Source organism: Muscardinus avellanarius, assembly GCF_963383645.1.
Source record: "Muscardinus avellanarius genome assembly, chromosome: 5".
NCBI classification, from domain to species: domain Eukaryota; kingdom Metazoa; phylum Chordata; class Mammalia; order Rodentia; family Gliridae; genus Muscardinus; species Muscardinus avellanarius.
Window position 1 is genome coordinate 58,527,243 of NC_137790.1, and position 21,473 is coordinate 58,548,715.

Consider the following 21,473-nt stretch of genomic DNA (forward strand, 5'->3'; position numbering starts at 1 on the left):
ACTATGGAACCAGCCAAGAAAATAAATAACCCAATCAAAAAATGGCCAAGTGAACTAAGTAGACACTTTACAAAAGAAGAAGTTCAAATAAATGTATGAAGAAATGTTTAATATCATTAGCAATCAGAAAGATGTACATCAAAACTGCCCTGAGTTTTCACCTAACTCCAATTTGAATGGCAGTCACTAAAAACACAAACAATAGCAAATTCTGGTGAGGGGGTAGAAGTGGGAACTCTAATACATTGTTAGTGGGATTGCAAATTAGTGCAACCACTTTGGAACGCAGTATGGAAGATTCAGAAGAACGGGAATGAACCTACCATGTGATCAAATCACTCTTTTATTTCTCATATTGCTGACATAAGCAAATGTGTGTCGATTTTTTCATTTTTTTATTTTTTATATTTTAGATGCAACAGTTCTTGGGCAGACCACTTGTGAAAGATTCTTTCTTCAGACCTATACTTACTGTTCCTCAAATGCCTACAGTTTGCCCTGGGGTCATTTCTGCCGCTGGCCAACCTAGAGGCCCCCTGGTAAGATCCTTTCTTGATGAATGATATACTAACTAGTTCTTTTTCATTATGTTAATAATGATGATTGAATAGATACTTCCTATAAAACAAAAACTAAAGGTATTTACCTATAGTATTTAGTTATTCCATTAACTGATATTAGTTTGGTTTTGAGATAAAAAGATAAACATTCTATATTAAATAATCCTCATGATTACAGTTTAACTTTTGTAACAGGCAACAATGCAGGGTATTGTTGGATAATTGATTTTTTAGCATGGTTTTTGGGTAGATTGAAAAGCAAAGAAGCCAGGTCACAACAAACTAAATTATTCCACAGATCTAAAACAAAAGATGTATTTATTTATTTATTTTTTTATTTTGTATTGGTGCAATGTATTCATACTTCATAATGGTATAAAGAAAATACTTTTGTAGACATATATGCACACATCGCCCAGTTAACCCCTACCCGGTCCCCACCCCGTTCCCTCCCATGCTTGGCATAGTGGTTGACATCTAGTTTTATAGCAATTTATCCAATATTAACGATGATAATCTCACAAAAAAGTTTCATTTGTCTGATACCAAGCTTTTGATGACTAAAAGATAACAGTTCAATATTTCTTTTTGCTTTCTTTCTTAACCAGAGAATATTTTTTTCTTTTCTTTTTTTTTTTTAGGTGAAGCTATCATACATTTATTTATTTGTTTTTCAGAAAAAAAATCTATCCTGATATGGAATATGGACTCTAGATACCCAAAAAAATCTCGAAAAAGAACAAAGCTAAAAGATGTATATTTTCTGATTTCAAACCATATAAAGCTACAATAATTGAAACAGTGTAGTACTGTTCTAAAGGCAGATATATAAACCATTGGAGTTAAATAAAAGCCTAGAGATAAATTCTTCCCTATATTGTCAAGTTATTTTTGACAAGGTTTCCACGAACATTTGGTGGAGGAAATACTAATCTTTTAACTAAATATTGTTGAAAAATAATAATTACATGAAAAAGAATAAAATTGGACCCTTACCTAATCCCATATACAAATATTAACTCAAAATAGATAAAAGACCTAAATATAAATCTTAAGACTATAAACTTTTAGAAGAAAATCTGGGTCATGAAACATCACAACATTGAAATTGGCAGTGATTTCTTGGATATGATTTCAATGGCACAGGCAACAGAAGAGTATACAAACTCCCTAAAAAATAAAAAAATATTGTATATCCAAAGACAATGTAAACAGAGTTAAAAGTTACTGATAGAATGGGATAAAATATTTCCAAATGCTATATCTGAAGGTATATTAATATTCCAACTAGAAATCCTAAAAATTAACAACAATAAAGGCAAACAATACAATTTAGAGATAGGTAAAAGACTAACATAAATAATGAATCTCCACAGATAACCAATCTTAGTTGTCTGTTGGATGGAAACTCTTGTTTCTCTGGTTCTGGTGTGTGTTACCTATTTCTTCTTTGTAGTTAATCTCTTTGAGTATTTTCTCTAGCGCTGGTTTTGAAGACATACATTCCTTCAGTTTCTGTTTGTCATGGAAGCTTCTTATTTCCCCATCTAATTTGATAGAAAGTTTTGCTGGGTAGGAAATTTTTGGCTGGAAGTTGTTTTCTTTCAGAGTTTGGAATATGTTACTCCAAGCCCTTCTGGCTCTCATGACTTGGTTTGGAAAGTCTGGAGTGATTCTAATTGGTTTGCCTCTGAATGTCACTTGGCCCTTTGTTTTTGTTGCCTTTAAGATTCTCTGCTTGGCTTCCACATTGGTCATTTTGACAATTATGTGGCGTGGGGATCCTCTTCTCCGATCCTGTCTAAAGGGAGTTCTATAAGTTTCCTGGACCTGTGTATCGACCTCTTGCTCTATGTTTGGAAAATTTTCTGCTATTACTTCCTTGAAGAGATTGTTAATCCCTTTGGTTTCACCTTCTTTTCTCTCCTCTATTCCAATTATTCTTAGGTTAGCTGTCTTAAAATGGGCCCATATTTCTTCAATATCAGATTCCTGCTGTCAGATATTTTTTTCCAAATTAGAAACTATGCGTTCATTTTTTGAATGATCATCTTCTAGGAGCGAGATTCTATTCTCCATGTGGTCTACTCGGTTGTTTGTACTTTGAATTGAGGCCTTCATTAATTGCATCCTTTATCTCTCTTTGGCTCTCTCTGAATTCTTTTCAAAACACCTCTATTATTTCTACAGTTATTTTCCTGACTTGATCTTCTATAAATCTCTGAATTTCTGTTTTATCAGGTTCTGATGTTGTGGGCATTCATTGCTCCATTGTTATTCCTCTTTCCCATGATTTCAGAGTTTTGTGCCTTCTCTGGGTTCTTCCCTGGGTCACTACGACTTCACTTAAGGTGCTGAGGATCTCAAGTCTATGGTATCTCAGTTCCCACTACTCCTTTACTGGGTTGTATCGCAGAGTCACAGACCCTGGGAGTCAATCGAGGCTGCTTTAGACCTTGGGGGGTGCCGGGTTGGGCGTTCTCCTATGGTGTAATATTTCTGCCACCACCACTCCCCCACTGGGTCAAGTCCCTGGGAGTCAGTACTGGTATTTCTCCTCTAGGGGCCGCAATTTGACTCACTGTTGAGTGCACAGGTGGAGCTGTCGTGGACTCGGTGAATTCGCTGCTGCTGCCGCCGGTAGCAATATGGCGCCGCTGCCGCGCCCTCGGCTGTGAGGCTGGCGTATTTCTTTTCTGTTTTTGAACTCCACTCTGAGTCCCTGCAGGGTGCGCTGAGCCCAGCCCCTGGGAGCTTTAGATGCTCCCTGTGCCGAGAAATATGCCGAATCCCGCCCGGCTGTTCCGCAGCGCCTCACCTCGGCTCGCTGTCCGCCGCTCCTCTCTGGAGCCTGGTGGGCTGTTGAGTGTGTTGGTCTGGTGCCGTCCAGTGAACTCGCTGCTACTGCCAGCAGTAAGGCACTGCTGCCGCGTTCTCAGGCGTGAGGCCGGCGTATCTCCTCTCTGGTTTCTGAGCCCTGTTATGAGTTCCCTTCCTCTCTGGAGCCTGGTGCTGCAAGGCAAAATGGAGCCCGCCACATCATGCCACGGCTCCGGCTGCAGCACTGCGGTCTGGTTTCTGGTGTCTCGTTTTTCCAGCCCTCTTTTTCTCTGTCCCTTAAAATTACATTTTTTATTTCTCTGCTGATGGTGTTTTCTGGCTATGAAAGGCGCTGATTTTGTGGTAATAGAGATTGGTTGTTAGCGGGGCTCGTAAGCCCCGTTTTGCTCCGTGGCCATCTTCCTGGAAGTCCATCTATGCTCACAAAAGATGTATTTACATGTACACACAAATACAACACACAGTTTTCACCTATACCTACAAAAATATATAAATAGCATCACTTAGTAATATATACCCTAAAATTATATCTTCTTATTACAAAAAGCCAAATATGCTTTCCCCAAGCTTGATGAGGGAATAAAGAAACTATAAAAAAAGTATCTATAAATATTACTTGTAATTTTGGCTAAAAATTTAATTTTAATTTTTTATTAAAATAATCTTCTAAAGGTTATATTGGCTAGGTGTGGTGGTGCATGCTTGTAATCCCAGTGAGGCTGAGATAGGAGAATCCCAGGTTATCAGTCAACTTCTGCAACATAGCAAGGCCCTTCGCGTTAGTGGACCCTGTTTCAAAATAAAATAGGTCTGGGGGGTGTAGCTCAGAGGTAGAATGCCCTTGGATACAATACCCAGTCACATACATATGTACGTGTATGCGTGCATGTACACACACAATGATGTTAGATATAATTTAAAGAAATGATCTTATCGTCACTTTCTCATAAGTACATTCTAAGGCAGTTAATTGTGTGTGTATGTAGGTGTGTACACACACATTCTCTATAGAGAGAACCAACATTCTCTTATTGAAATACACATTTTTATTATACTTTTATTGGTGCAGTGTACTTGTACATCATTTTGAGGTTCAGAGTGATAGAAATACACGTGCACACAGCACTTGGTCTATTTTCTTCCTGATCCCACCATACTCCCCTCCACTTCCTGTACATATTATTGAGATTGGTCTTGATAATTTCATATATGAACACAATATTATTTTAACTATTTTCTTTATAAAGTCTCCTTTTCCCCTCCTCAAATTTCCTTTCACTATTCTATTGGTATCTCTTCTAATTTATCTGAAATCCCTTTTGTTTCCCAATTTCTGACTTCCACATATGAGAGTAAACATTACAGCCAGGCGTGGTTGCATACCCTTGTAATACCAGCATTTGGGAGACTGAGACAGGAGGATTGAGGTTCTCAGACAACCTCAGCTACTTAGTGAAGCTGTCTGCAACTTAGTGAGACCCTGTTTCAAAATAAAGAATAAAAAATAGGGCTGGGTGTTGTAGCTCGGAAATAGAATGCCTCTGGTTTCAACACCCAATACCAAAAAAAAAAAAAAAAAAATTACCCTTCATAATTTTTGGACTGGCTGATCTCAGCCATCTGGTTTTGTTTTTTTGTTTTGTTTTGTTTTGTTTTGTTTTATTGGTGCACTGTATTCATACATCATAGTGGGATACAAACTTTTGTAGACATACATACACACATCGCCCAGTCAGCCCCCACCCGATCCCCACCCCATTCTCTCCCCATCCCTCCCTCCCATGCTTGGCTTAGTGGTTGACATCTAGTATTATAGCAATTTATCCAAAATTAAAAATGATAATCTCACATAACAGTTTCATTTGTCTGATACCAAGCTTTTGATGACTTAAAGATAACATTTCAATATTTTTTTTACTTTCTTTCTTACCAGAGAATATTTTTTTTCTATTTTTTTTTAGGTGAAACTATCATATATTTATATATTTTTCAGAAAAAAACTATCCTAATATGGAATATAGACTCTAGATACCCAAAACGATCTTGAAAAAGAACAAAGCTAGAAGATATATATTTTCTGATTTCAAACCATATAAAGCTACAATAATTGAAACAGTGTACTACTATTCTAAAGGCAGATATATAAACCATTGGAGTTAAATAAAAGCCTAGAGCTAAATTCTTCCCTATATTGTCAAGTTATTTTTGACAAGGTTTCCACGAACATTTGGGGGTAGAAATAATAATATTTGACTAAATATTGTTGAAACATAATAATTACATGGAAAAGAATAAAGTTGGACCCTTACCTAATCCCATATACAAATATTAACTCAAAATAGATAAAAGACCTAAATATAAATCTTAAGACTATAAACTTTTAGAAGAAAATCTGGGTCATAAAACCTCACAACACTGAAATTGGCAGTGATTTCTTGGATATGATTTCAATGGCACAGGCAACAGAAGAGTATACAAACTCCCTAAAAAATAAAAAAAAAATATTGTATATCCAAAGACAATGTAAACAGAGTTAACAGTTACTAATAGAATGGGATAAAATATTTCCAAATGCTATATCTAAAGGTATATTAATATTCCAACTAGAAATCCTAAAAATTAACAACAATAAAAGCAAACAATACCATTTAGAGATAGGTAAAAGACTAACATAAGTAATGAATCTCCACAGATAACAAATCTTAGTTGTCTGTTGGATGGAAACTCTTGTTTCTCTGGTTCTGGTGTGTGTTACCTATTTCTTCTTTGTAGTTAATCTCTTTGAGTATTTTCTCTAGTGCTGGTTTTGAAGACAAAAATTCCTTCAGTTTCTGTTTGTCATGGAAGCTTCTTATTTCTCCATCTAATTTGATAGAAAGTTTTGCTGGGTAGGAAATTTTTGGCTGGAAGTTGTTTTCTTTCAGAGTTTGGAATATGTTACTCCAAGCCCTTCTGGCTCTCATGACTTGGTTTGGAAAGTCTGGAGTGATTCTAATTGGTTTGCCTCTGAATGTCACTTGGCCCTTTGTTTTTGTTGCCTTTAAGATTCTCTGCTTGGCTTCCACATTGGTCATTTTGACAGTTATGTGGCGTGGGGATCCTCTTCTCCGATCCTGTCTAAAGGGAGTTCTATAAGTTTCCTGGACCTGTGTATCGACCTCTTGCTCTATGTTTGGAAAATTTTCTGCTATTACTTCCTTGAAGAGATTGTTGATCCCTTTGGTTTCACTTTCTTTTCCCTCCTCTATTCCAATTATTCTTAGGTTAGCTCTCTTAAAATGGGCCCATATTTCTTCAATATCAGATTCCTGCTGTCGGATATTTTTTCCTAGATTAGAAACTATGCGTTCATTTTTGGAATGATCATCTTCTAAGAGCGAGATTCTGTTCTCCATATGGTCTAATCGGTTGTTCGTTCTTTGATTTGAGGCCTTTACTTCATTAATTGCATCCTTTATCTCTCTTTGGCTCTCTCTGAGTTCTTTTCGAAGCACCTCTATTATTTCTACAGTTATTTTCCTGATTTGATCTTCTAGAAATCTCTGATTTTCTGTTTTATCGGGTTCTGATGTTGTGGGGTTGTGGGCATTCATTGCTCCAGTATTATTCCTCTTTCCCATGATTTCGGAAGTTTGTGCCTTCTCTGGGTTCTTCCCTTGGGTCACTATGACTTCACTTAAGGTGTTCTGGATCTCGAGTCAGTAGTATCTCAGACCCCACTACTCCTTTACTGGGTTGTATCACAGAGTCTCCGACCCAGAGAGTCGATAGAGGCTGCTTTAGACTGTGGGGGGTGCCAGGTTGCACGTTCTCCTATGGTGTGATATCTCTGCCACCGCCACTCCCCCACTGGGTCAAGTCCCAGGGAGTACAGTACTGGGATTTCTCCTCTGTGGCCCGCAATTTGACTCACTGTTCTTGAGTACGCAGATGTAGCTGTACTGGATTCTGTGAATTCTCTGCTGCTGCCGCCAGTGGCAATATGGCGCCACTGCCACGCCCTAGGCCGTGAGGCTGGTGTATTTCTTCTTGGTTTTGATTTTCACTCTGAATCCCTGCGGCATGTGCTGAGCTCAGCCACTGCGAGCTTTAGATTTTACCTGCAGCAAGAAATCCCGCCTGGCTGTTCCGCAGCGGCTCACCTCGGCTTGCTGTAGCCTTCCGGTGAATTTGCCGCTGCCGCCGGCAGTATGGCGCTGCTGCCGCGTCCTCGGGCGTGAGGCCGGTTATCTCCTCCATGGCTCTGAGCTCTGTTCTCAGTCCGCTTTCTCTCTGGAGCCTGGTGATTTTTTTGTTTCTGGTGATGGTGTTTTCTGGCTATGAAAGGCGCTGATTTTGTGTTAATGGAGATTGGTTGTTAGTGGGGCTCTTAAGCCCCCCTTTTCTCGGTCGCCATCTTCCCGGAAGTCCCAATTTTCTTTGCCCAAATAAAATTCCATTGTATTTACATACAAGTTTTATAATGCATTCATCTGTTGATGGACACCTAGGTTAGTTCCATAATTTGGCTATTGTGAATTGTGCTGCTGTAAACATGGAAATGCATGTATTACTCTAATATTCTGTCTTCAGTTCCTTTGAAAAGATAAGTGGGAGTAGTACAGCTGGGTCACTGTCAGGGATGCTCTGCAGTTACAGGGAAAGTTTTGACCCAGAGTCAAGAAGGCTCAAGGAGGTGCCATCTGGAAGAGAATAGCAACTTTATTTTATAGACCCCTCCCTTTTATAGGGTTCTGGGCAAAATTGTGCACATCACACCAGCATAACATGCACATGCATGTTTTGTATTACCTAGTAAAGCTTAACTAATTATAGACACATATGTGGCTACGCAGGATGACTTGCCTAATCATCCTTACATAACTAAATGTTTATCTGCAGCTGCAGTGGCTGAGCAGGAATTATATCCTCACTGCCAACCTGTACTTCCTCTGTCCCCCATACTCTGCCCCTACAGAATGGTAGTGTGAGACTTCACCCAGAAAGCATTACATTAGGCCCATAGACCACAACAGCAATAGAGGGTGCAATAGCTGACTACAGGTCTCTAGTCACACAGTGATGATAGTTAATACCCATCTCCAGGAGGAGCCCAGGGAGTTCCACCAAGTTGTAAGTGGGTTCTCATGTAAGGCCTAAATAATACCTTTGTATCCAACTCCACTAAGGTTTACTGTAGCTGCTGCTGGTAGTCTGGAATGTATACACAACACTCTACCGGCAGAAGAGCAAACCTTCTACCCTGAGCAGTAGGGAACATAGCTAATGTCATTTTGTGTTGCAGAACCACCTCCCACATCTGGATGATCTTGTCTGTCAAAAGGGAAGAAGCCTGATGGGACGTATTTAAAGCTTTAGCAACATGTAGTTTACCTGTAGTTCTACATCCATAGTACTACCCCTTGGAATAAACAAGGTTAAAGAGTAAAACTACCCATGGTCCAGTATACACAGTGCCAGTGGTTGTATATAGGGTCCCAATTATTAGGTTTATGAGGAAGAGTTGGGAGTTTTTGTTTCTGTACACACAGCCTTCTCCAGGTATACCTTCCTGCCCAGTGGGCAGGGAGGTACAGCCAGCTATAATGTCCACAAACCCAGAGGCTGGGAGAGAATCATTAGGCTTCTAGTTTCTGCTGGATCTACCACCAATTGATATCCAATAACCGAGTAACATTCTGACATAGTTCTTGAGGCAACAATTCAGCCTTTCAAATGGTCACAAACCAATTCACCTGCAATATACAAAAAGGTGTTTTATACTTACAAGTTCTACATATTCTCCAGTTAACCAGCCACATCCATTTTCTATAGCATATCCCGATGGGCAGGCATTATTAGGACTTATTAGCACAATAAGTCTTCTATTATGCAATGTTGTCCATCTCATTATGGGCTGCTGTGACTCAGGTTTGTCTAGTAGTCTGCAGTCTGCAATAGTAGGAATGATTAACCACAGAAAATTTCGGCTTCTTCTACTGTTAATTCTATATAGACCCAGCACTGGGAGGTGTTAATGCAGTCTTGCAAAAGTATGTGACCAGAAAAGCAAGATATTCCCTGCCATTAACTTGGACAGTAGAATAGAGCAGAGAGAGCCCATCATAGGGAACTCCTTCTCTTTCAAGAAGATACAGGTGACATGCCCATCTTACAAGAGAACAGTAGCCCCTCCAGGGTGATGGTAACACACCAGAGTGCCCTGGGAAGGAGGTAAAGGGGTGGGGACATCTTCCATGAATACAAAGGAATAGAGGCATAGCCTTATGACATGCATACTGTTCAGAACTGTGCCTTCCAACCATGCTGCTTGCAATAGTAGGAATGATTAACCACAGAAAATTTCGGCTTCTTCTACTGTTAATTCTATATAGACCCAGCACTGGGAGGTGTTAATGCAGTCTTGCAAAAGTATGTGACCAGAAAAGCAAGATATTCCCTGCCATTAACTTGGACAGTAGAATAGAGCAGAGAGAGCCCATCATAGGGAACTCCTTCTCTTTCAAGAAGATACAGGTGACATGCCCATCTTACAAGAGAACAGTAGCCCCTCCAGGGTGATGGTAACACACCAGAGTGCCCTGGGAAGGAGGTAAAGGGGTGGGGACATCTTCCATGAATACAAAGGAATAGAGGCATAGCCTTATGACATGCATACTGTTCAGAACTGTGCCTTCCAACCATGTGGCAAGCATGACTTGTACCATGCAGGGACAGTCAGCTAACCCAGGGTTCACTTGTAACAGGGCCTTCTGTCTCAGGCACCATGGCTTCAACAGTACAACCCAAACCTCCAAAAAACCTGCACACATCATGACTGTCCCTAGACAGTGAGGTTCAGGGAATAAGAAGGTTCCTCCTCTCACCTCTGGTTGCAACCAGAGTTCCCTCAAGCTTCCTATTACCTTCAAAACATGGGCCATTCCAGCTATTGCCTTAACCAAGAGGGCCTACACAATGTGGGAAGGTTACTCATTTAATAGCTTCATTGCCACTGGCAATTTTGTCCACCACCTCTTCCAATGGGGTGCAAAGGCCTTCACTTTCCTTCTAAGAGTCCATTAAAGCATTCAGTCATTCTGGCTGCTTGGAGCTGGTAGAGAACATGCAGCTGCCTATGCATGTCATTTTTGTTAGTCTAAGTCTTCATCTATTGGCCTATAAAATGAAAACTTCTGTCACTTGCCACTACCAGGGCCAACCACACACCTATTTAAGGGTGGATATAGTATGTTGCTGGTTAGTCTGTGCTACCAGGTAGGCAAAACCTAAACCTATTACTGCATCCAGGGCCATCAGAATATACCAGAGTCCCTAATCCACAGACACTGGGCAAATATAGTCAACCTGCCATTTTTTGAAAAGTTGAGTACCACAGGGAACCTTTCTAAGGGTTGTAGGAATCCTTCATCTCTGTGGGTGGTGTTCTGCACACCAAAGACACTGCTATATAGCATCTTGCCCTTGAGTGTGGGTAGGAGTCTATACCTACTACTAGACTGCAGTACCCATGGTTTGGGTACCTATAAGTTCTAGCTTCTTGTGTAACCATGATGCTAATGATAAGGGTTCCAGGAGCAATAAGAGAGCCCACACGTTTGCTAAAGTATTGGCAGCATTGTTACCAGGGGCCTGCCAAGGCTTTTGCCCTGGAACTTGCAGAGACATCCTTTCCACAGGTCCTCTCACATATCCTTGCCCCACATTGGATGATGCTCAATCAACCAGTCTTGTGTTGCCCATAAGGTCAGCCACAAGATTAGTTCTCAGTAGACTGCTCAGCTTTCTGTATAGATATGCAAGGGACCAATCTCCTTCATAAGATCTAACCAGACCTCCCAGAGACCAGCCCATTGACTGAATCTTCTAGCACTGGTCTCATACCGAAGTGTTATTGTGGTGGGCTGAAAGGCCACAGCCATCCATGAGAGCTGTTGCCCATGCTAGGAGCCATCAGTATACTGTGCTTCAATAGAGGCTCTTCCTTCCTCATAAGGATGTGGGGCATCCCCTACTTCTGAGGGGGCTGCCACTCAGAAGTACACTGACCCAAACAAAACTTTCCCTTCTACATAGGAACTTCTGTGGTTTCTAAGGGAGCTGTTACTGGGAACTGTACTGACCCCAGGAAAGTATGTAACTTTTGAGACAAAAAGCTACTAGAAAACCATGCTTGTTTTTCTAAGCATGTGCCCCACTTTGTCAGAGTGGGTATCTGGGCTATCCTTGTCTAGGGAGTCTGAGTCCAAGACCTCAGCCAACCTTCAGTAGGGTAGGTAGTCTGCACCATCACTGACCCAGTACCTGTAATGGGTTCACAAACTAAGAGGGGAACATAGATGCCTGCTGTTTTTCAATGAGAGAGTAGCACATCACTATTCTTTTCCATAACTGTAGCTGTGACCAAAATCTATTTGGGTTAGTCCTAGTGCCTTGCTTCTGCCATAACCCCCATCCAAAACTGTGTCATCCACTTGGACCGCTAGCAGGAAAAGGAGGGCTGCGTCTACTCACTGCAGAGTTTGTGCCAGTGCCACCACCCTCTTGGTGGTAGTAAATGCACTTTCCATTTCAGGGTTCCAGTCCCAGATTGCACCTTTATGAACAAGACAGTGTAAGGGGCACATGAGCAGAACTAAGTTGGGTATAAACATTTGCCAAAACACCTAAACACATCTGTAACTTCTGACCATTTATGGTCAAGGATGATACACTTGTATCTTATCTATCACTACTTTGAGTATCACTTTTGTCTTACCCAACCAAGAAACTCCCAAGAATTTGGCAGAGCACCCAGGTCCTTGGACCTTGTCTTTGTTGATGATGGCCTACCCCCATTCATGGAGAGCAGCTTGGAGACTGCGTTCAGCTGCTTCTAACACTATAAGAGAATCATAGGTTAGCATAATATTGTTAATATACTGTACAACCATACAGCCTAAGGCTTCTGCCAAGAGGCCAAATCCTATGCCATTAGGCCATGACATAAGGGGAGACTATGCAGATATCCCTGGGGCAATACCAAAAAGGTCCATTGCCACCCTTACCAGGTAAAAGCAAGTTGTTCTTGGCCTTTCCAGGGTAGTGTCATTGGATAAAAGGGCATTTGCCAAGTCTACAATATAATGAAACTGTCCTAGTTCATGTAAAAGATGATCCATTAGTTTTGAAATGTTGGGTACTACTGCATGCAAAGACAATGCAACTTTATTGAACTCCTGATAGTCCACTGTAATGCACCAGAAACTGTCAGGTTTTCTCATGAGCCACATGGAAGAGTTGAATGGGCTTTGAATTGGGCAAATTATGCTTGCCTCATCTAGCTTTAGTGTAGTTAGTCCAATTTTCTCCTGCCCCCCTGATAACTTGTACTACTGTACATTCACAATCCTCATGGCTTAAGGGAGTTGTAAGGGAGCATGATGAGGATGCCCTCTGGTGATGGTGTTTACCACATACACCCATAGCTGAAATTTACCAGTATTTGTTTACATAGTCAGTCCATGTAACATGTTCACACACACCCCCACCCCCGTTATACTCAGGTATGGGGAATATATACATGTTGTATTTCTTAGGAGGCAGATATCCGATTCCCAGAATCACTAAGGCATGTAAGAGTGTAATGAGATGGTTTTCATAATACCCTATGGCAACCCTATATCCAGTAGATTTGTCCAGGTTTCCAAAGAGGAGGGTGGTGTCTGCTTCCATATCAACTAGTCAACTAGTGCCAGGATTCATTGCACATTACAGGAGGAACCAGTAAAATACTCAATAACACATGTGGCCTCAGGTCAGCCAGTTCCCTCACTAACAAGGTTCCCCAGCCAAGTCCCTAGTCTAGGAGAAAGTCAACCGCATGTATATTATGTATATCACTAGCTATTCCCTTGGTTATTTTGGGAGGTAAAGGGGTGTGCCTTTGTTTTGGACGAAGCTGCTGCCAGAATGCCAAAAGCACTGTGGCATTTTAATTTCTCTTCCAATCTCTGACACCATTGCCTCTGCAGGGCCCTACACAACCCAGGGCTGCCACACCATCCCTGTCACTCTTAAGACCCAGCCAGCCTCTGCACCTCCACTGCTGCAGCCTGGCCGACAGAGCTCCTAATATGCACTGGAATCTGCGGCTCCAGCACTTTTAAAGCCATCTAGATTTCTTTCAGCTGGGGAAGTCCCTCGTCTCCATCCTCTAGCGGGGTCCATACCACTAGATATTTCAGAAATATCTAGAAAGATATTCTGGGATATTTCAGAAATATCCCAGAAAGGCTGGGAGCCATATCTCATTTGGGATCTTCTCATGGGGTTACTTCTCCAGAGAGGTACAAGGGTACTTACCTCCTCCTGCCAATTACGCTAGTTGTCAGGGACCCTGTCAGAGACCAGCTGTGGTTGCAGAGGAGATTTTGGCAATGATATCCCCAGTAAGAAAAAAGCATGAGGAGTTGCCATCTGGAGGAGAACATTAGCAGTTTTTACAGACTTGTCCCTTATAAAGGGTTCCAGGAAAAATGATGCCTGTCATACAGTGTTACATGCATATACATGTAGTGTACTACCTAGGTATGCTTATGTAACTATATACACATCTGCAGCTGATCAGGATGACCTGCCTCATTATCCTTTACATAACTAAATGCTCATCTGCGGCTACACAGGGTGAGCAGGGTCTTATCCTCAGCTGGCCTATACTTCCTCTGGGCCACACAGTCACATTTGATGGTTCCATTCCTAGTCTTCTGAGGAACTTCCATACTGATCTCTATAGCAACTATACTAATTTGTAATCCCAACACTGTCTAAGCATTCCTATTTCCCCACATCCTCACCAGCACACCAGCATTTATTATTGTTTATATTCTTGATTACAATTCTAACTGGAATTGGAATCTTAGTGTAGTTTTCATTTGCATTTTCCAGATTACTATATTTATTGGCCACTTGCATTTCTTCCTTTGAGAAGTGTTGCTTTCGTTCATTTGCCCATTTTTTATTGATTTTTTTTTTGGGGGGGTGGTACTGGGGTTCCTGGAAACCCTTCCACCTCCGGGCTATACTCCCAGACCTATTTTATATTTTTTATTTGGAAACAGGGTCTCTTAAGCCAGCAAAGCGGCTTCAAACCAGCATGATCCTCCTGTCTCCGCTTCCCAAGCGTGGGGATTACAAGTGTGCGCCACCACGCCTGATGATTTAATTGGTTTTTAAATGTTAAGTTTAACCTGGGCCTGGTGACACATGCCAGCAGTACTTGGGAGGCTGAGACAGGAGGATCACAGGTTTGCTGCTCAGCTACTTAGGCCCTCTTCAACTTAGTGACACCCTGTTTCGAAATAAAGAATAAAAAATAGGGTTGAGAATGTAGCTCAGAGGTAAAATACGCCATTCCCATTCCTCCTCTCCACCCCCCAAAAATGTTTTTAAGCTCTTCGTATATTTTAGATATTAGTCCTCCTAGAGAAATAGCTGGCAAAGATTTTCTCTCATTCTGCAGAGGCTTTCTTCAAACTCTCGATTGTTTCCTTTGCTCCACAGAAGCTTTTAACTTAATGCTATCTCATTTATTGATACTTGCTTTTATTTCTGGAGCTTTGGGGGTCTTATTGAGGAAATCTACCAGTGTCTATGAATTAGAGAGTGACCCTTTGTCCTTTTCTAGTAATTGAAAATTTCTGATCTATTTTCTTTTTCTTTTCTTTGTGGCAACTAGGGACATTCTACCTCCGAAATACATCCCCAGCCCTATTTTATTTTTGTTTTGAAACAGGGTCTCACTAGGTTGATGACACTATTTGCTAAGGCTGTCCTCGAACCTGTTCTATATCCTCCTCCTGTCTCAGCCTCCCAAGTACTGGGATTACAAGCATAAGCCACCATGCCTGGCTCCTGATGTAATTTCTAAGTATTTTATGTATCTTGGGTTGATCCTTATGCAAGGTGAGAGACTGCGGTCTAATTCTATTTTTCTATACATGGATAACCAGTTTTCCCAACCACATTTGTTGAAAAAGTTATCTTTTAAAAAAAATTTAAATAAGACTTAGTATTTTAAATAGGTTCCACATTTTTTTTGTCACCTTATTAGTGTTTTTCAAGTGGTTTGCCAACTGATAAAATTTTATTGAAAACATTGAAGCACCTTAACCTTTCCAGTAATATTACTTTCTGATTACTGGGAAAGTTCTGTACCGAAATACATTGAGTTTCTGGGCAATAGTCTGAATAGTCTGCTCCTTCCTTATGGGACTTCGTATAAGTTATTCTCATTACTTTTAGTAGTGGCTAATTTTTCATGATAGCACATGATTTAACTTACAAACCTTTTCCTGTGTGTATGTATACATACAAATTTTAAAAAATTTTAATACCAAAGGAAGGGAAATACTGTGCCACGGACATTTTTAGTGGTACAGGTGATGGGGTGATGGAACTCTTCTACCTCCAGGCTACACTCCCAGATTTTTTTTTTTTTTTTTGAAACAGGGTCTCTTAAGCCAGCAAGGCTGGTTTCAAACCTGAGCGATCCTCCTGTCTCTCCTCCCAAGCGTGAGGACTACAAGCGTGCACCACCACTACTGGTGCCACAGACATTTTTTTTTTTTTTTATGGTACTGGAGTTCCTGAAAACCCTCTACCTCCGGCCTACACTCCCAGACTTATTTTATATTTTTATTTGGCAACAGGGTCTCAAACCAGCGAGGCTGGCTTCAAACCTGCATGATCCTCCTGTCTCCGCCTCCCAAGCGCAGGGATTACAAGCATACACCACCACGCCCGGTGCGCCTCAGACATTTTTAGAAACAATCTTGGGGACATCTTTCATATTCAAATATATAAATCCATTTTAGAAACTTGATTAGATGTACCATAATGTATTTATTTATTCATTCTCTTATTTACAAACTTTAGGGTTTTTTTTTTTCTTTTTTTTCAGTTTTCTGCTGTTTTAAAAAAAGTACAGCAGCCGGGCATGGTGGCGTATGCTTGTAATCCCAGCATTTGGGAGGCTGACACCGGTGGATCGCGGTTTGCAAACAGCCTCAGCTACTTAGTGAGGCCCTTTGCAACTCAGTGAGACCCTGTTTCAAAATAAAGAATAAAAAATTGGGCAGGGGGTGTAGCTCGGAGGTAGAATGCCTCTAGGTACCATCCACAGACCCACACACACAAAAAAAGTATAGCAATAAATACCCTGGTTATATTTCTGTACATGCCTATAATAACTGAGGGAAGCATATCCTATTTTTAAAATAGCTATATAACAAATTAAAAATATTGTTGCACTAGCTAAGAAAAGTAACTTTTAAAATGCATAAGTCAGTATTACTCTTCATTCTACTCATTCTCTGAGGTATGGAAATGTCATACTGGCATGGAATGTTACTAACAGAAGCTCTTTGCTCCTAGATGACTGGCATAGCCTGGACTATGCCAACCCCTGTGGGAGATATTGGGCCTTCCGGTGCTGCAAGCCTGGGAGGTGATCCTACCATGATGAATTGGGAGAGGATTATAGACAGACTGAAAACTGCTTTTCCACAACAGAGCAGGTACCTTAGTTTTTATTTAGTGGTTACAGAACATATTTAGTGGTATAGTTTCTATAGTCCTAATCATGGCAATGAAACATTTTAGAGAAATAAAATACACACAAAAAAGTACAGATATTTCTTTACTATGGCCTTGTTTAGGAAAATGAAATTTACCAAGAAGGCATACTGCTCAATATAAATGCTAAACTTCTATACTAATAGTCTTAAATCATGAAAAATAGCTTTTTAAATTTAGGTTTGCTCATTACTAAAAGTATAAGTAGGGGTAAGCCTATTCAATTTTAGTGCCACCAGCTGTAATAATTACTTTAATAATGTATTTCCAAAATAATTTTAAGATAATTGCATGCCATATGAACCCAAATATTATCAGATTTTAGCTTCCTATTTCCTAAATTTTATTAAAGGTCTTTATGATTTCTTTGTTAAATAACACAGCTGAATTCAAGAACTCATGATTTTACTGAGGTTTTCATAGTCCAACTTTGACAAAAAATATTTAATTCTACTTTTATACAAATGAAGTTTTCTTTTTTTAATCCCTCATATCCAAGGAAATAATCCTAGTTTTCACCAGTATGTTCATTTGAAGACCAGCACTTTCCTGTGCCTGTTATTGCTATCAGGATTAGATTATGGTTTTATAAATTCAATAACAAAATTATGAAAAGATAGAATTTCTATACTGTTGTTATAAACAAGCAAGTATAAAATAAATCATAAGTCAAAACTAGTTGTACAATGCTAATGCTATAACACTTCATTTGGAAGGCAAAATAGTTAATCCTGCTCTCCTATCAAAAATGTGGGTGCAAGCCCAGCATGGTAGTACATGCTTGTAATCCTAGTAGCTGGGAAGCTGAGACAGGAAGATCGAAGGTTCATGACCAGCTCAGCTCTTACAGAGGCCCTCTGCAATTTAGTGAGACCCTGTTCCAAAATAAAGAATAAAAAATAGGGCTGGGAGTGAAGCTCAGAGGTAGAATGCACCTAATAGGTTCAATCCCCCGAACTGCAAAAAACAAAACAGAAAAATTTGGATATGGGCTCTGGATTAATATAATTTGTAAGCTACAAAAGAACATACCAATTATTGTAGATTATTTTACTGTATAATGAATATACCTTTTAATCTTTGCTTTCCTATTCTATTTTTATTTTCTCTATGAGTTTTACAAAAGTAAAACTATTCACACTGGTAAAGAAAAGAGAGACTAATAAAAGAGAGACCGATAGCAACATAGTTTAAGAAAAAGAGTATTGTAGCTCTGAGGGAGATTTAGGAGAGATGATATAAAGATTTCAGTACATAAGTAGGTAAACTCAATTTTCACAATAGTGAGCTTTCAAAACAAAAGTTAAAAATTTCTTTTTGGAAAGAAAATAAATACTAAATTATGTCACTCGTGAACATAATATCATTCATATGCACAATTAGTTTTTATTTTGGCTTAACATAAATGCTTTTCAATCGTTTTTTTTTTTAGATCAAAGATCTAAAGAGTCACGTGTATATTACTCTCTATAAGCATGTGATAGGATTTTATATTTTGTTTGGAAGGCACACATCCTCAAGGTCTAGGGAAAATCACTGCTTCTCTGTCCTCAATCTTTTTCAGAAAGGAGCTTACAGATTTCTTACGAAAATTCAGAGATGCTCATGGGAAGTCCTTATCCGGATTGACATTTGATGAAATTGTTTGCAAGGTTTCCCAATTTATTGATTCCAAGAAATCTCAGGTAAAAAAAAAAATATATATATATATACTGCTCTCATCTCTCTAATAGTTAGCGGTTTTCATTATTTCTATAACATGTTTAGAAAATCAGTAACTTCTAATAATATCTGATAATTGATTAGCAGTAAAAAAAGCATTCAGTGACTTTAACTTGACAAATAATGCAAGAATTCTTTTTGGAGTACCTATCACCGGTATTCTAGTGGCACCTGGTTCACTGGATCATTCTGGAATAAAACTGACCTTGAAATTTTCTGTAGATTACTTTGATTAATTCTTAATGGGTTTTTCTAATTATCTGGAAGGATTTATTTTAATTTTAAAATATAGAGAGAGTTGATTTTGTCCTTACTTAGTTGTAACATGTATTGTCAACATGTGTCAAGATTTCTCATGAATCTAATTGTGCTTTTGCTAACTTTTGCTATATCCTGTGGCATCCAATTTTCTGTTTATATTGTTTTAGAACAATTCTAAAAAATAAATATAATATTCTTATTTTTAGAGTCAAGGAAAATCAGTGCCAAATGGTAATTGTGTTTCACCTAGCCATTCTTCACCACAATCTAATGCTCCCCAGCCCCCAAAACCAGCCTGGAGGCCCCTCAGTTCACAAGGTTCTGCCACATGGGAAGGAGCCAGCAATGTGGTGAGGCTGAAATTGTTGCTAAATTGAACACATTTAGATTTGGGAGAAACAAATAGGCTAAATTTGACATTTTGTGTATTTTTCCCTAGGAGGCTGAGGAGGAAGAAGAGGAACCTTGTGTGATCTGTCATGAAAATCTGTCTCCAGAAAACCTTTCAGTTTTGCCTTGTGCACACAAATTCCACTCTCAGGTAACTCTTTAAATTTGTCCTGTTAATATTTTATCATTAATTAGCTAAGTGAGATTCACACTGCCTTACTTAAAATCATACACAGGCATCATCATCCGTTGTTACCAGTTCCACTGTGTGTAACTCTGTACTTAACTTTTGGGTACCACACAGAAACATTTGTACCTGTCCCCTGTACATGGCCATGGTTGAACTGTGCTTTCTCTGATCTCCATACACCTTACAGGAGAAGGAAACAATGTTGAGATTTAAACAGTGCACAGTATCTGGTTTCCTTGAATAGAACTGGGAGAAATGTTGATTGTCTTGACAGTGTACTGACAGAACTTGTAACACAACTGTGCCACTATGCTTTGACTTGTTATAAATTCTACATAGTGTTCTCTGTCCCTGTCTAATGATGGCTACCTATTATTGTAAAGCATAAGACTATCTTAATCATCTATCCAGGGTTCTGTATTTGTTTTTTGAAGATGCTCAAGCTTAAATTTTAATGTTAGAAAAATGTAAGGCTGGCATGTTACTTATTCTTAACATTTATATGGATTAACTCCTAGTGTTTCTGCTGTGTAAGTGCCATTCATATACAATTTATGATCCATGTCCTCTATAGAGAGATGTAATTTGACACCGGACAAGATAATTGTACACAAGAAAGCCTTCCCAGGGAAGTGGAAATAACCAGCTCATTCAAGCTCAATGTAAAACACTTCAAAGATAAAATATGTGGTGCCTGGTACAAAATTACTTGTTGCATCTGCTTTGATATGAAAAGATAGACGCAAAATGGTTAATCCCAAAAGATCTTGAAAAAAGATAATTTAGCCATCTGACTTCCTCATTTGAAGTTTTGAAAGTCCTGACAACTTATCAAAGTAAATGTTGAACAAAACTTCTATTCTTTATCATTGCCCATTGAACAGAAATCACATAATTCACTTGGGTTACTTTTTAGAGTTAGTGGGCCCTCATATATAGTGCCTATTCTTAATCCTGTCTCATCAGACCTTGCTCTCCATTATTTATACAGGTCTAAATAACTGGTTTTTGGAAAATCGGTACTCAAATGATTTAACAGACATCTAATTCATAGTTGTAGATTACTACCATTGTTACCATAGAAAACAATCTGATTATTCATCATCTAGGGATTTAGCTTTCAAACATGAGATTCACTTTATACAAGGTATTGGTGACTTATATGCTTCGTTTTGACTTTTTCTGGATTATAAATGAAGACAATATATAACTAAATAAACCAGAGAAAAAATATAGCAAGTTTTCCGTCTCCTTATCAGGAAGAATTGGTAGTCATTATGAATACTGGGGTTGGAAAGAATTTTAATAGAATAAGCTAGCTGAAAAGTGTTCTACAGCTACCAGATCATTGCTTAGGAAACCACAGGGAAGGTGCCTTGGTTGTAGCAGGTGCCTTGGCAATCCACTGGATAAGGCTTTAAGATCCACCAGAAAACATATTGGTTGGTAATCCTGATACAAAAAGTGATAGATAGTGCCTCTGCTAGGCAAAACCTGAGAGACTGACATGAATCTCTTTGCTCCTTAGTGCATTAGACCCTGGTTGATGCAGCAGGGGACATGCCCAACCTGTAGACTCCATGTTTTGTTACCAGAAGAATTTCCTGGTCACACCAGCCAGCAGTTGCCCAAGGTCTGATACAAGGTGGCTGACTACGAAAAGCCCAGTTTTCAGATTCCAAAATTTAGTTCTGCCTTTTATTTTGAGCTAATTATGTGAGTAGTGTGAAGTAGTACTCTCTTATTGTGCTAAAGAAGCTACCTAATCACATCAATGCAGCCTCCAAAGAGATAAAGACAAATCTTCAGGACTTGTAAACTGAAGGGGATTAAAGAAGATGGAATTTTAATAGTTACATTATATTTGCTCTTAATAGGTTTTTTTTTTCTGTAAA

At 39.4% G+C, this 21,473-nt stretch overlaps 1 protein-coding gene across 1 annotated transcript in view; it reads left to right on the plus strand.

Moving 5' to 3' along the window:
- DZIP3 (DAZ interacting zinc finger protein 3) overlaps positions 1-21,217 on the plus strand; it is a gene marked incomplete at both ends in the record, with an annotated part of 111,472 nt that extends 90,255 nt beyond the window's left edge. Inside the window, 6 exons of the mRNA XM_080696711.1 lie at positions 414-539; positions 16,815-16,957; positions 18,580-18,700; positions 19,205-19,348; positions 19,438-19,539; positions 21,107-21,217. Of these exons, the coding sequence (XP_080552837.1) occupies positions 414-539; positions 16,815-16,957; positions 18,580-18,700; positions 19,205-19,348; positions 19,438-19,539; positions 21,107-21,217 (747 nt within the window). The remainder of the gene's footprint in view (positions 1-413; positions 540-16,814; positions 16,958-18,579; positions 18,701-19,204; positions 19,349-19,437; positions 19,540-21,106) is intronic.
- Positions 21,218-21,473: the final 256 nt, after the last annotated feature.